General features: G+C 35.0%; 1 protein-coding gene across 1 annotated transcript; it reads left to right on the top strand.

Moving 5' to 3' along the window:
- The first annotated feature begins 84 nt into the window (after positions 1-84).
- LOC135696080 (oxaloacetate tautomerase fahd2, mitochondrial) lies at positions 85-8,013 on the top strand. Its single transcript, XM_065215357.2, has 7 exons — positions 85-358; positions 1,599-1,812; positions 2,799-2,858; positions 3,746-3,908; positions 4,797-4,905; positions 5,489-5,576; positions 7,765-8,013. The coding sequence occupies exons 1-7, from the start codon at positions 120-122 to the stop codon at positions 7,840-7,842; spliced, it is 951 nt and encodes a 316-aa protein (XP_065071429.2). The 5' UTR covers positions 85-119; the 3' UTR covers positions 7,843-8,013.
- The last annotated feature ends 6,706 nt before the right edge of the window (positions 8,014-14,719 follow it).

Raw genomic sequence — 14,719 nt, 5'->3', positions numbered from 1 at the left:
ACTGCTCTGCTTTCCATAAATGCAAATTTTTCTATCAAATGGACCAGCGAAACCAGTACCATACAAACAGTTTCGTGACCGATTTCAAAACGAGGCAACTCCAGGAGATTCGAACACAAATGTTCTTGTGTAGAGGTTATCTTGAAGTTTCAAGGCGTCTAAGAGCAAACTGCTTTAATTTTTTGTTAAAAAGAAACATGAGACTAGTGCAGTTTATCGCAGAGGGAAAGAAAAGTGTTGGCGTTGAAGTAGAGAAAGATGGGGCGATTGTTGACTTGTGCAAATTTGACGAGTCTGTCCCAAACAACATGCGCGAGTTCCTCGAGCAAGGAACAAGGACACTCGAGATTGCTAAAAGGTACTTATTCTCTATTAACGATTTCAGTGTTATCTTAAGTTTTATTCCGCATGTATAGCTTTTCCCCGTGAGCATCATACATTATTATCTTTAATTCAGACAGTACTGAATGCTTCAAAATAAAATGATATAGGGAGATCGTAAATGACCTCAAGCTGTTAGAAATTTATCTAGACGATATAGTCTTTTTTCAATTAGTGCATATACAAGAGGTGCAGCAAAATTAGAGAAGTTTTGAAAGGTCCTGCTGGTACTTTCAAATGCCACACGTGTTGTTGACACCCAAAGCCATGCAAATATAACCACAATGTGATTTGAAGTAGCCAAGAGTAGTAAGTTGTTAAAATGATACTCTAGAGACATGTTGGAGCAAACATCAAGAATACCACTGGCTATAAGGTAGATAATAGGTTCCAACTGCCAAAATTCTGAGTAGCCTAGTGGCCTTTATCACAAGGAACTATGTGGCCTATTTTTTAACAGAAGAATGCCCAGGGAGAGATGTAAACATCATATGTCTGGTAGCATGTGGTGTGCAAAGCTACTCAAAGGTCTAAGCCATGGAAATAGAGAGATTGCAAAAATAAATGCACTGGATTTTGTTTGGAGATAAACTGGAGGACATGATCAGAGGTGAGAAAGTGCAGAAAAGTGAAAGGTGTCATAGTAGTGTGACAGAAGCAGGGGCTATGATGGTAGGAAAAAAGAAATGACCTGGAATAAAAAGCAATGATTGGAGATGCAAGAAAAGCAGAAAAAGAGTCAACAAGGAAATGCTGAGTTGAATTTGTGAAACAAGACATGCTAAGGAGATACAATGAGATCATCATATAGACCTTGTTAGCAGGGAAAATATATCTATTTTGTTGTTGTTATGTTGTTGTTTTCTCAATAATATCCAAAGTTATATATGGTTTTAGTTGTATATGGTTAAAACCATCAATTAATTTTTCAGCTCTCAAGGAAGGTTGTTTAGTAAGGAGGTTTAATGTGTTTTTAATTTATTTATTTTGCTAGGTATGCTTTTGATGGGCTACCAACTCCCTCCATAGATCTAGCCCAATTAATTTTTTCATATTTTTAGTGTGCTATGAGGGAGTTCAAAGAAATCTAAAAAATTTACTTTTTTGAAGGGTTGTTTAACATGTAACAATTCCCCTCATTTAAAATTCAATAAACAGACTAAGTTCTCATTTTTGATTAGGCACTATTTTTTTTATCTCTGTTAACTCCATCTTAGGGCACTGGATTCTAAAAGCAATTTGGTTGAAAGATCAAGTGTAGAGCTGAAGGCACCTGTTAATCCATCAAAAGTTATTGGCATTGGAATGAATTATGTTGATCATTGTGAGGAGCAAAATGCACCAATCCCAAAAGAACCAATAGTTTTTGGAAAGTTTCCAAATACTATTCAAGATCCTTTTGGGCCAATTATTTATCCAACAGAGTCAAATGTATGTAGCCATAGCAATGTAGTTGTATTTGGAAGTTTTATAATAAGGGAATTAAATCATTGAAAATGTTATTATTAGGACTAAAGAGCTTTGTTATCTTTTCAGTTATATTTTTCTTTACATTACATCAAAGTAATGAAAATTTTATTATCGATAATTTTGGTTCAGAGGCAAAAGTCATGGCCAGGTCTTAGAAATCAACAGCCATACCAAGTCATGTGAGGTTTTTGCCCATCTCAAGACCAGCCGAAGGCCTCAAATTTTTTCAAGGAAATCTTGGATTATTTTTTGTCTTAAGCAAGTATGCCAGACTGTCAATCTTTTGCAATGGTTAACTTACTCATGCTATTTTTAAACAATCCTATAGTTAACACTGAATGTCTCCATTAGTTTGTTGCCCGTAATAGGCTGTGAAGCCTGAGGGGTTTCATGTCACCCAGGGGAAACATTTGTGTTCTCTTTAGGGTAAATGGAGTAGGAGATTTTGCAAAGCTGAGTATTGCCCTGTCATGAATTTCTACTATTCAATGATGATGGATTTAAGGTATCAATAGTATACTGTAAAAAATACCTAAAAAAATTCGTTTTCAATAAGCAAAATAGAAGAAGTGGGAAGTGGCCAAACCCAAGGTGTCCAGAACCTTTATAGAGCTCATTTGTATTTTAGCCCCTGTCCATTGGTTACCATATTACCTTAAGCCTAAGTCATAGTAAGCAAATCTGCATTTTGCTTTGATAATGACAATTATGAAAATAATAAATTGCTGGTATAGTAATAGGTGCAGGCATATTGTGCCTATCGACCCACTGTCATGTGGTTTCACTCACCTACTAATGCAGCCCAGAAATAGTTTAACCCACAAACTACCCAGTCCTCCTTTAGATACACCCCTGCTAATGGCAACTCCTAACAATGTCCTTGTTTTGCTTAGGGATGTTTCTGAATTTATTTTCTCTATAAAAATGTATTGTCTCTTCATCTACAGGCTGTTGACTGGGAAGTTGAGCTGGCAATTGTTATTGGAAAGCATGGCACTCACATAAAGGTACAAGTTCATTCATTTTTTCAGTTTTTTCCAATTTCCTGGAAGCTTTCTTTGGTTGGTAGTGTTGAAAAATACCTTTGGACATATAGCTAAACCCTAGCAAGGAAAAAGAGGAGGAAGCTAGGAAGAGATGATACCCAAACTTTACAAAATTCTTTTATTTCGGATCTTTTAGTTTTGATTTATGTAGTTCTTCTGTTAATATTCTTATGTTCTTTTGTTTAATGGCTAAACTTTGTTTGGTTTATTTATCTTCCTGGTCCTATTTTGGTTACTAACTAACTTTATATATGAAAAACATGATTACTCGCTGCACTAACAGGGTTATTCTAAAACTTTGCAAGACATTTGCTACATCAGAGGACTTCCTTAAAGATTTCAGAGGAACAGTGGCTGGGAGGCTAAGGGGGGCTTTAGCCTCTTAGAGGAGCAAAGTTGTCTGAAAATTTCAGAAAATGCGCTAAATGCACAGAAAATTGGAAACATATCATATCAAACTAAAGTACTTTTTTAGACATTCGGCACAGTATGAGCGTCGAATAATGTCCAATGATATTGTCTTTAGCTGCTAAATCTATATTGAAACCCCACATATCACATTTAATGTGGTCATCAGACGTTGTTTTGTTCAAAAGCTATATATCTATATGCTCTTCATACATTATGTATTCAAACTTGCTCAAGAAAAACCAGCTGATTTCCATACAGATTCTTTGTTAGCCGTAGATTTTTGTTTTGGTACCTACTTTTTGCTGTGCTTGCAAGTGGATTCAGAACGTTGATTTGTTGCATTGGTTCAGTGCTGTCCTATGTCAATACTTTAAGGTTTAGACCATGTTTTTTTATTGTTTATTCTATTCTCAAGAAACTACATTGTTTCCTAACAGGAGACTGATGCATCGAGTTACGTAGCCGGTTATTGTGTTGCCCATGATGTCAGTGCAAGGGACAAACAGTTGCATTCAAATGGTGGCCAATGGCTTCTTGGCAAAACCTTTGATACCTTCTGTCCAATTGGACCAGCTTTAGTTACCCCAGACCAAATCTCTGGTTAGTGAAATTTGTTTTGAAATTACATTGAATTTCAAATCCTGACTATTGCAATTTCATTTGTGGATGGCCATTGATATTTTAAATGCATTATTTGGAAATGTGGAAAGAATCATAGAGGCCTTTTGTTATTTTATCTGTGCAAATTGTACCTTTAAATTTCCCAGCTAACGAACCTGTTGTTGCACAATAGCTTTAGTATTTACAGCTGAACCCAGTGGTGTAACAGAACAGTGTGGGGCCCTAATTGATTAAAGTAAAGTGTTTTTGGGCCCTTAATTGATATCTAATACATATCTAAATTTGAGTCATGTTTTAGAGCCTAAGTAGTCACTCTATAGGGTTTTCCTGTAAAACCCAAAGAAATAGCAAGAAATACTATCTATAACAATATATGAAGAGAAATTCTGCTGCCTGAGATATTTTCTTTGATCCAGGCATTACTATAATTTTTAGCCAGATAACATTTGCTAGCCATTTTACTATTTTCTTATTCATGCTACCATTTAACCGCCTTAGACCCTTTTGTAGTGTAAATTTAGTAGAGTTACAGTATATTTTGTTGCATAAATTCATAAATGTGTTAACAAGGCTTCGATTATTATTAGCTAGGCTATTCTTATAAATCATATTTATTTTTTACTTATTTATGTTGGATTATTGTAGTAGCATCTACAAGTACTATAAAGCACACAACAATGCAGCGAAGCATCAACCAAATACAAAGATCATTAATGCCTGAAAATCTGGACTTTGTTTCATTCTTTATATATTCTTAATGATGGCTCATTCTAAATTGCTCATCCTTAAGTATGTATTTACAACTTTATTTTAATGAATTATCAAAAAATTGATATGTTTTAAAGGCTTCAACTTTTTACCTTGAAGACCCTCACAATCTTGGCATTAGATGTCGTGTAAATGGTCAAACAATGCAAAATTCTACAACGAAGAATTTGATTTTCAAAACGCCACAGATAATTTCATATATATCCAGGTAGGAAATTGCCATGTTTATGTTTTACCACTTGTTAAAGTGACCAGTATAAATGCCCTTCCATGCATCATTAATACGCTGTTCTCAGTTTGTCTATCTATTGATAGAGTTCCTCTTTTTAATTGTTTACGACATAACTCCTAATGAATGCCTTACTGACTTCCTGGTTAAATTTGCAGGTATTACCTGACTTTATTTCCTATAGCGTTGGGTTTTATTTGCTTTAACATTCAATGTTTTGGTTTGATACTTTTCTTTGCAATTCTGTGTTTCAAAACTATAGCTCATGATGTCCCTGAAAATATGTCAATTTATTGTCTTATTTGCAATTGGGACACTGATGAAATGGACATCCAAAAAATAATGCCACTTAAACAATTACGTACACAACTCTCCCTTGAGGGGTTTTTGCCTCAAGGGACGTGCTTCCAATCTTTTGGGAAGATGATTGTTAAAAATTCATAATTATTTTTTATTATGTTTTATCTTCATCCCTGCTTGGAAGTTCAAGATGAAACATCTGCACCATCTGAAAGGTTCACTGGCATGATGTAAACAGCCAATACTCCTTTTTATATTTCAGGTATTTTTCTTTGGCTCCTGGCGATGTCATAGTCACTGGAACACCACCTGGAGTCGGGTGTTTTAGAAAACCACCAACCTATTTGAAGGTATGCATTCCGTTTAATTTATTTTGATTTATTCTAACAACATGAAAAATACGCGCAGTCAACCAAGGAACCATCTGCTTATTGTTTTTGTGAGAGGCTTTTGAAGCTTGAGAAGAGAGTTTCAAACATGTCCTAAGGGCTCAGCAAAAATTATGGTATTTTGTGAAAGGACATGTTTAGTATGTGCATCACGTCAAGTAAAATTTGTCTTAGGAATTCTATCAATGTCTTTACTGAATAGATGAATAAGGTAAGACTGTTTTCTAAAAGAGGGGGCTTTTTTTTGCATTTCAATATAAGAAACGCTTTTTCGAAGAGATGTTTATTTGAGGTAGCGTTCATTTGAGGTAGCGTTCATTTGAAAGCACGTTCTACGGTTCCAGGGAATAGGAATTTCAAGTTTTCAATAAATCGCTAAAAACCCGTACAGCTACGCTAAAAACGTTGTTCTGTTCTCAAATCTTTCTATTTCAAATGTATTAATGCTTCTCGCGGGCTGAACAATCAATCACTTTTTTAAACAAGTTCAATGAAAATATCGCAATATTGGGTGATGGCTTGCTGTCAATTGACCTATATATTCTGGTTTCTAATTCTGTATGTCTTTTAGTGTATCGAATCTATGTCGTAATGCATGGAAAACATTGCGTGTTAACAGTGACAGGAAACATTGCGTAAAGACAGGAGTAGAATTTCTACATATAAGTTATTCCTATCCTCGTACCGCGTTCTTTGTCTGCAATAGAGAGAAATATTAACCTTCAATTGAAGGCTTGCTTTGCAAAATTCTGACATGCATCAGCTGTTTCTAAAATAATTACTTTATGACTGCGTGAATTTCAGAAAATCCCATTTCAATGTTGTTATCATAACGATGCCATTATATAACCAGACAATATTTTGCAAGGTGAACAGTAAAGAGAAGATTTTCCTGCATTGTGACGGTTTAAAACGCATAAAAAACTCTTATTTATTACTATATGGAAGCATTTATCACAAGAATCGTTGAGAAAATTCTTTAACTCTGTTTCAAACAAAGAATCTCAGTTATTTAAAGCAGTTTTTCCCAGTTGATACCATGCAAGTCAAATAAATTGCAAAATTCTTGTTTGCATTTGCCGTGCGACGGCTTCCTTCCGAAATTTATTTGACTGTTTGACTTTCACTATTTTATAGCAATTGATTCCTTTCTCGTGCAATGACAGAGCGAAGGCGTGTTTGTGTAGGAAGATCCTGTACCGGTGTTATATAACTAAGTTTTGATGTTGGTGTGTTTTTTCGTGAAGAAGACAATAATAAAATTCATCTTTAATAGACAATTCTTGTTCTCATTTTTTGTTTTGAGTGAATTTGAAGAAGTTTTGCAGCATACACGTTAGAGTTTATGCCTTCTTGACAATGCTCTTAACTGGTATTTTTACCTATTGGGAGTCTTGAATAACTTGATTGCCAAAGCAGAGGGGCCGTTTGCAGTTCAAATTCGAAGCACTGAGCATTATCTAGACTTGCAATATTTTCTGTTCATACAGTCATCGGGAAATTCACATTATTTACCCATCCTTAGATAATAGGTATCACTGTGTTTGATGGTCCATGGAAAGGTCAACTTCCCAGAAACTAGACAGTATATTGTAAGACGCATTTGTAAGAGATGTAACTGAAAATCCTATGTATCTACGTGTTAAAAGTGCCTGGCGAGCATTTCTATGGAGGAATGGACCTCCTTTGGATACGAAAAAGAGAGATTGAGCACACTAAGTTAAAAACATTGCAAAATCCAAAACTGTGCAAAATATGTGATTTCTTTTTTATTAAGGAATTTAAACAATATATTGCTCAGTCAACGTTGGCTGCATTTAAACACAGACAGGAATCCAGTGCCTTCTTTTCCATGTAGACATCAAGATGTTTTTTCTCCTTTTCTATGCTAAACTATCGGAGAGATTTGCAGTCCTGCTCTAAGTTGATTATAGCAAATTCGTCATTGTAGCTAAGTTAAATACTTGTTTGCAATAACAAAAATTATTATTGATGTGGTAATGTTTGTCGTGCCTATTCAACATCGTTTCCCTGGGGTCAATTCTATTGTCTAGCTATAAGAATCACACTTAAACACCTTTTTTCTTCGCTCTATTTGTAATTTATTGCAATGCTAATTGCATATTCCCTTCTATCACTTAATCCACAGGTTGGAGATGTTGTAGAATGTGAAATAGATGAGATCGGTTGCATTCGAAACGAAGTTATAGCTTCAAGCAAGATTTAGAAGCTTGAGAAAAGTCCGTGAGTTTTCACTATGGAAAATGATCTTTATACGATTTTGTGCATCGCTCTCTATAAGGTAGAACTCTGAGACAAACTTTTCTAAATATCATTACATTTTCCAGAAAAATATGTATATGTAGGAAAATTGGCTTCAAAAATGGTTTCAATTTTATTTTTGTCCAATTTTTTTCTTCATGCCTCTATTTTTTCTTTTATGATTTATATTAGATCATAGCACCTTTTTTCGTCATTGAATTGATTAAAATTGCTGAATTTAAATTGTTTATGTAATTGAGGGTTAAATGTATGAATATCGTTATTGATTTTTTTAACTGAAATAATTTATTGAATGATGGAATAGAATTTGCGTGAGAACACCGATCTTTATTCAGCTCCTTGTTCGAAAGCGTTCCTGCTCAGTGTCATCTTCAATCTTCTGACTATCCCACATAGCCTACAGGGTTGCCAGATTGGCCTTTTTCAGGCCAAATTTTCAAATTTTGGCCCTTTTCATAAAAAAAATTGCCTGGTAACTTTGTTTTTGGTCTACTACTCAAATATGGCCTTTTTTGGCCTTTTTAAAAATTTTGAGGTCATTCCTTTGTTTGATATAAAATTTAACTCCCTAAGTAACAAACAAATTATGAATTGAAATAGCAATACTACACAGTGTAAACTCAAATGTCAAATATTATCAGCTAACTTACGATCAGCAAAGGAATTGTTTTGAAGGAGAAAATTTCTCAGTTTCTTGCTTGAGCTTAGAGATTATCAACAGGCCTATGCATGGAAATATATGCTTCACTTTGCGCTGTGTATTTTGGGGAATTTTTTAAATTGGCCTTTTTATGTGCATTTTGGCCAGAGTTAGTCACCCGTCACAGTGGGCCCAGAGGTAGAAATAGGTTCAAAAAAAATTATCAAAGCTTTCTTAAATTGATATTTTTCTGAAAGCCAAATAAATTGCCCACAAAACACAAAAAGAATTATGTCAATATCTTAAGTTATGATAATTTGAAGTCTGTTTAAATCAACAAAAATCTTAGGTGGGATCTTTCTGTCTAATATTTGGCAAAAACTGTCATCCATAATCAAAAATAGTAGATATATTGTAAAAAATTCATCCAAAAAACTCCTTTTGATATCTTTTTTCTAAACTATAGCTTAATATTCAAGAAAATACATTATATGTGTATAATATTACATGTGCACAAATTGATGGTATTTTTTCATCCTAATCTGAAATTTGAGCAAAAATGGCTATTTTGGTAATAGTAAACCCTATATATTTTAAAATCTATGAAGTAAGCTCTATACAATAACACAGAATACTTGTTCAACCAAACCTAGGATTTTAAGCATTTTGACTTTAAAAACATGACCCTAGGTAAAAACCTTAAAAATGATAATTTTAGTTCTGTGGCAAAACCTTAAGTTTCAGTACAATTCCTTTTCCACACCATTTACCTTAAACCTTTCTTCTGATGTTATTATTCGAATAAGTTCATTATGTCTATCAGATAGTTTATTATACATCAGATAGATAGATGGATAGATTATTCAGATAGATAGATAGTTTATTGCATTTTAACGGTTTCGATACTATTCTATGCACATGTGTAGTATCGAAACCTTCCTTCAAACACTGTAATTATTTCTGACTAAATTACAGTAAGAACAGTGTAATAGCTTCTGTTCTATTATATGAACACATGTTACCGTATTGTAATAGTTTCTGTTCTATCATATGAACACATGTTACTGTATTGTAATGGTTTCTGTTCTATAATATGATTTATATGCCATGGAAAATTACAATCTACCTTTCATACAACTATAGATATATTAGACTATGGAGGTATCAGAGAAAAGGTTTTTTGAGTTGTTTACAAGTCAAGATGATGAAGTTGTAAAAAAGAAAAGAAAGTTGCAGCAAGATGATTTAGAACCTGTATTGTTAGATTTGTTAGGCCCAAGATGCTTTGACAGATAGCCAGAAAGAAATTACGAGAGCTAGTTTGCGACAGTACAGAAATTTAAAAAAGAAAAGAACTGGAGTAGAGTTAGCAGCAGAAATAGGAAAGGCGTCAGATGAAGTTAGGTTCACTGGAAATAATGCTAACAAAAAACGAAAAAGTACTGATCTGTCCGAATATTCGACTCCACGTAAACCATTTAGGGAACTATCTTTCAAAGCAAAATAAGAACGAACGAATCAACTTATCGAAAGAAATCATGAATTTATGGATAATGAAAGAATGGATGATGTTTCTGTCACTGAATTGATGGGTTATATCATCTACAAAGAAAATGTGCAGACAAATAAAAGTCTGTCCATGGTTAGTAAAAAGATATTTGAAAATGAATTTGACGATAAACATGATTTCACTGTTGAAGATGCAGTTGTGATGATGCACACGCTAGTTTTAACAAAAAAAAAATTACGAAAAATTAGATCAATATTGCAAACAAAAGGAATCATATTTCCCACTACAAATGAAATTCGTTTGGCTCGTGAAAAGTTGCGGCCAACACATGCGAAACTGGAAGTTACTTTAGACCAAAAAGGTGTAAAATATGATTTTAAATCATTGGTGAAAATAACAATAGAATTGGTTATTAAGTTGGTTAGACGTCAAAGAACGTACAAACAACAGGAAGGTGACTGTTACAAAATTTATTTCAAGGATGGGGGAGATGGATCAGATCAACATTTGATCATGCATAGCAAAGCAATGATTGACTCCAAATCACACATCTTTCAATATGGTTTGGTTCCTTTGAAGATGATTTGTTCTAGAAACAACATTGATGAAGTAATGTGGGAAAATAATGCACCAAATGCTTTAAATGCAGTACGGCCACTATATCTTATACGCGAAGAAGAAACTGATGCTGACTTGTTAAGTGAAGTAGTACCATCAACTGACAAGATAAGAAAAGAGTTGAATGAGGAATAGTGGTAAATTATGATGAAGGTATATTAGTTGATGTTGCAGTGAATAAACAGGACACCATGAAAGATTTGAAGTTCAAAGATGTATCAGTGGATGGCAAGGTGCTGATTGCATTCTATGTACAACGAAAGTGTATGATTGGACAACACGAGCTTATGTCATAACTGGGTTTCCAATTACCAGAAATGCTGCTGATACCTGGGAACTGTACAATCAGTTAATTGACCAAGATGGGGAAAGTCCCAGGAGACCCAATGACTTTGAATTACGTGTGATGCTTATTAGTCGAGATATATCGAAATTGTAATTTTGGTCTAAAATTCCCAAATAAGGAAAGTTTCGCCCAGGACCCCAACATTACAAAATATACAGCGCATGGTAGTTTCATGTAATTTGTCTTAATTATACCTTTCTAATGAGCCCTCAATAATTTCCCTGTGATGATTATTAGTCGAGAAATATCGAAAATGTAATTTTGGCCAAATATTTCCAAATAAGGAATTTGGGGGCCAGGACCCCAAAATTACAAAAAAATAAAGCACATAGTGGTTTTGAATTGTTTCGCTCACCTAACGCTTCTAACGAGGTATCATTCATTTTCTAGAAACAATTATTTCTTGACTTATGACCCTATTTCCAAAAAGTACGTGATCTGGGCCCACTGTGCCCATCTGGCCTTCTTTTGTAAATCTCTGATAGCCCCCAAACTAGGGTTGATCGTTATGAACGTGTAGGGAAAAGTCACTTGTGAATGAACGAAACGTAAACTGGTCATAATCTCGAACAACCTAACCGTTCGGGACGTTTCTGAAATACATTTTCAAAATACGAAAAGCTGTTATTATATATAAGGACATTGTATCGGAAATGGCTTTGAAAAAATCAAACATTTCACAACATACTAAAAGCCTTTTCGTCTGACACTCCTCAGAGTATAAAACGTCAGAATAAGGTTCCGAAAGAAAAAGATGGAAAATATATATCCAGTTGTGGATCGAAATAGGCCAAACAGCAAAATGCGAGTACGTGACCAGTAAAGTTGTCCAATCAGTACCGTGTGCCTATAGGAAAATTACCACAGGAGTCCAAGAGAGAAATCGGTCGAGCGGTGTATCGCTCTACCCAAACACCATACGATAAAACTAAAGGATCTTTAGGGATTTTTAGAAGATTTTTCTCGAAGAAAATTGGATTTTTTCAAAAGTATACGAGAATTTTGTAAAGTGATATGCCCATCTAGAAAAAACGAACTCCTTCTGTCTACAAATTGACGGCTTTTCTGTTTGTATGTATATCGATTCCAAAGCCCCATATGAAATTCCATATGAAAAGACGACCGGGCTCTGCCAGTTTTCTGAAACATGTCGTCATTATAGACTTTGGCATACTCTGGGTCAATTAAAAGACGTTGTATCGATTTCTTTTGTTTTCCCCGAATTATTATGACATTTAGATAATTCATTCAACAGTTTCTTGGGGCTGTACCTGCAAAGGTTTATTTCACTTTTTGTTCTTTTGTTGTGGTCAGTTTACATTCCCAACAAGGCCAAAAGGATCAAGTACTTCCTTCTATTATTAGATTTCATTCCTCACGCACGTTTTCATTCCTCAACAAGCTGAGACACTGTTGAACATACAATATTAAATTTTCATGAAGAATGGACAGTTTGACGCCAAAACCGAAACCCTATACAACTGCGACTGCCGCAACCTCTCGCTCTAACACAGGGGTGGGCAACCTATTTGTAGACTGGGCCAAATCTTACAAACCTTTTTTTAAGCGGGCCAAAGGTACTAAGAAAAACGAATGCGATAGTTTACTAAAATTATAATAATAATAAAGAAAGACTTTCATTTTAATTCAGTTACACTACAACTACAAACCTCTCTTTTACATAGATAGTTTGCAACGTTAGATAAGACTGTTACAATCGTAAGTGCAAAACTGAAACAAAACAACAAAATTAAAAAGGATGTGATTCAAGGTTTTGAGAAATCATCCTAGCAAGGAAATACAGTATTATCCATCGATCACGTTTAGCTCAGACCATTCACTTAAGAATAAACACCAATTTATCCAATAAAGCCACCCCCGGCACACACTAGCAACTGAGACATGACAAAAAGGGACAAGCGTGCTCCCTGCTCAACTGCCATGAGTGGGCCCAGGAAGATTCGTTCTTGCTGCATTTGCTAAATGTCGCCCAGTCCCAAGATTCTGCTGTCCTGTGAATTCGTGACAAAGGATTGTGAGAAAATCTTTCCATGATTCCCAGGTTTGATGAGAATATTAGATTTTCTAATTTTGAATCGATAGATTTCATTCAATATTTGTGAACCTTCGAAAAATCATCCTTGCCAGCCAAAAAAATTATAACTTGATATTTTACCACATCTATGAAGTGTCAACATCTACACAAGTTTATAAAATTAGCTGTTTTGCGAAGTCACGCAAAGTCAGATCTCTATTTCTTAGTACGTGTCGAAAGAGTGAACAAAATAAAGCATATCTGAGGGTCCCCAAAGGGGGGGGGGGTAGGGGGGTACTTCTTTCCGTGTTACCCTACCTTTGTAAAAAACAGCCATGTTCCTGTGTTCCCATTAAAGAAAAAAAAGATGTTCCTTTATTCACTTAAACTAGTAATAATGTTCCCGTGTTTCCAGTTGAAAATTTAAGTTGTTCCCCTGTTCCCGAAAACCCCTGGGAGACCCTCATATTTACTTGAAAACATAGCTTTGTAGAAATTTCAGGCTAAATGTGTCAAGAAAATAATCCATTTAAGAAGAGGAAGGCAACCATACAGCCACTCAGCTGTTAACGTTCAATTCAGTTTCACCAAGAAGTTGAGCTGCAGTATCAGGTGTTTTTGTTTCCGCTTGTCTCTTACTCTTAAAATGGTTTATTAGAAACAGACTTAGAGACATGCAAAGAGTAACAAACATAAACAAAGCATCAAGGAAGAAAACAGATCCTGCATGCACTGAAGCAAAACCATAGTAAACAAGAGGGCCGACTGTAGAGCCGAGCAGAAAAGCAATTGTTTCGAGTATAAGAGTTCCTGCCAAAATGGTATCGACTTTGGACGGTGGGATTAGTTTTGTGATCATTGCACGAATAGTGGGGACATTAGGTGCCGAAAGAGCTAAAATAACTTGAGTCAAATAAAGCATCCAAGTTGAATTGGAGAATCCAATGAGAATGTAATAGACCGTAAAGGTTGATGCTGTCATTACCAAAATTGTGTGGTCTTTCAGTTTAAGAACACGTGTAAGAATGTAGTTAAAACCCGTAAGGCCAAGCACTGAACGTGATGCATTTCTGAATGCAAGGAAGTAGCCAATATCAACAGAATTGAGGTAGTATGGTTTATTTTTCAAATACAGAACCACCACAGCTAGTTCTCCTGAGTATGTTATAGTCACAAGTATCAAGAGAAGGAACAGCACAAGGGAATATTTTACCTGCTTGTAGATCTTTAGTAGATCGTATACTCTCTTGAAGCTGCCCACAGGGTTTGAGGCCTTCAGTATTAACAGGACCCTATACATCATACTTTCTTCCGCTCGCCTTTGCTTTTTTTCACGCTCTTTGGAGTAATTTTCTAGCACACTTTCGCTGTTTAAGTGCTGATGGGCAAGTTCCTGTGTTATAGATGTCTTTTCATTTTTATCTTTATCATCAATGTCAATATTTTGATCTTCTTTACAATCTAGTCCAGTCTCATCTTCAAACATATCCGTCTTTTCATCCGTCATTTTCGGTGTTCCTATTGGTTTTATGAATAGGACAAGGTAAAGTATGGCCAAGGTTTCTAACCCTATACAAGCAACAAAGATACCTATGTAACGAAACCTCTTTATAATAAACCCACTCGAGAGTGTGGCTGTGAACGAAGATAGGATCGAGGATGCTTCCAAGAG

Source organism: Rhopilema esculentum, chromosome 14 (assembly GCF_057945365.1).
Source record: "Rhopilema esculentum isolate cy_ngs chromosome 14, ASM5794536v1, whole genome shotgun sequence".
Taxonomy (NCBI): Eukaryota; Metazoa; Cnidaria; class Scyphozoa; order Rhizostomeae; family Rhizostomatidae; genus Rhopilema; species Rhopilema esculentum.
This window is presented reverse-complemented; position numbering and strand designations above follow the sequence as displayed.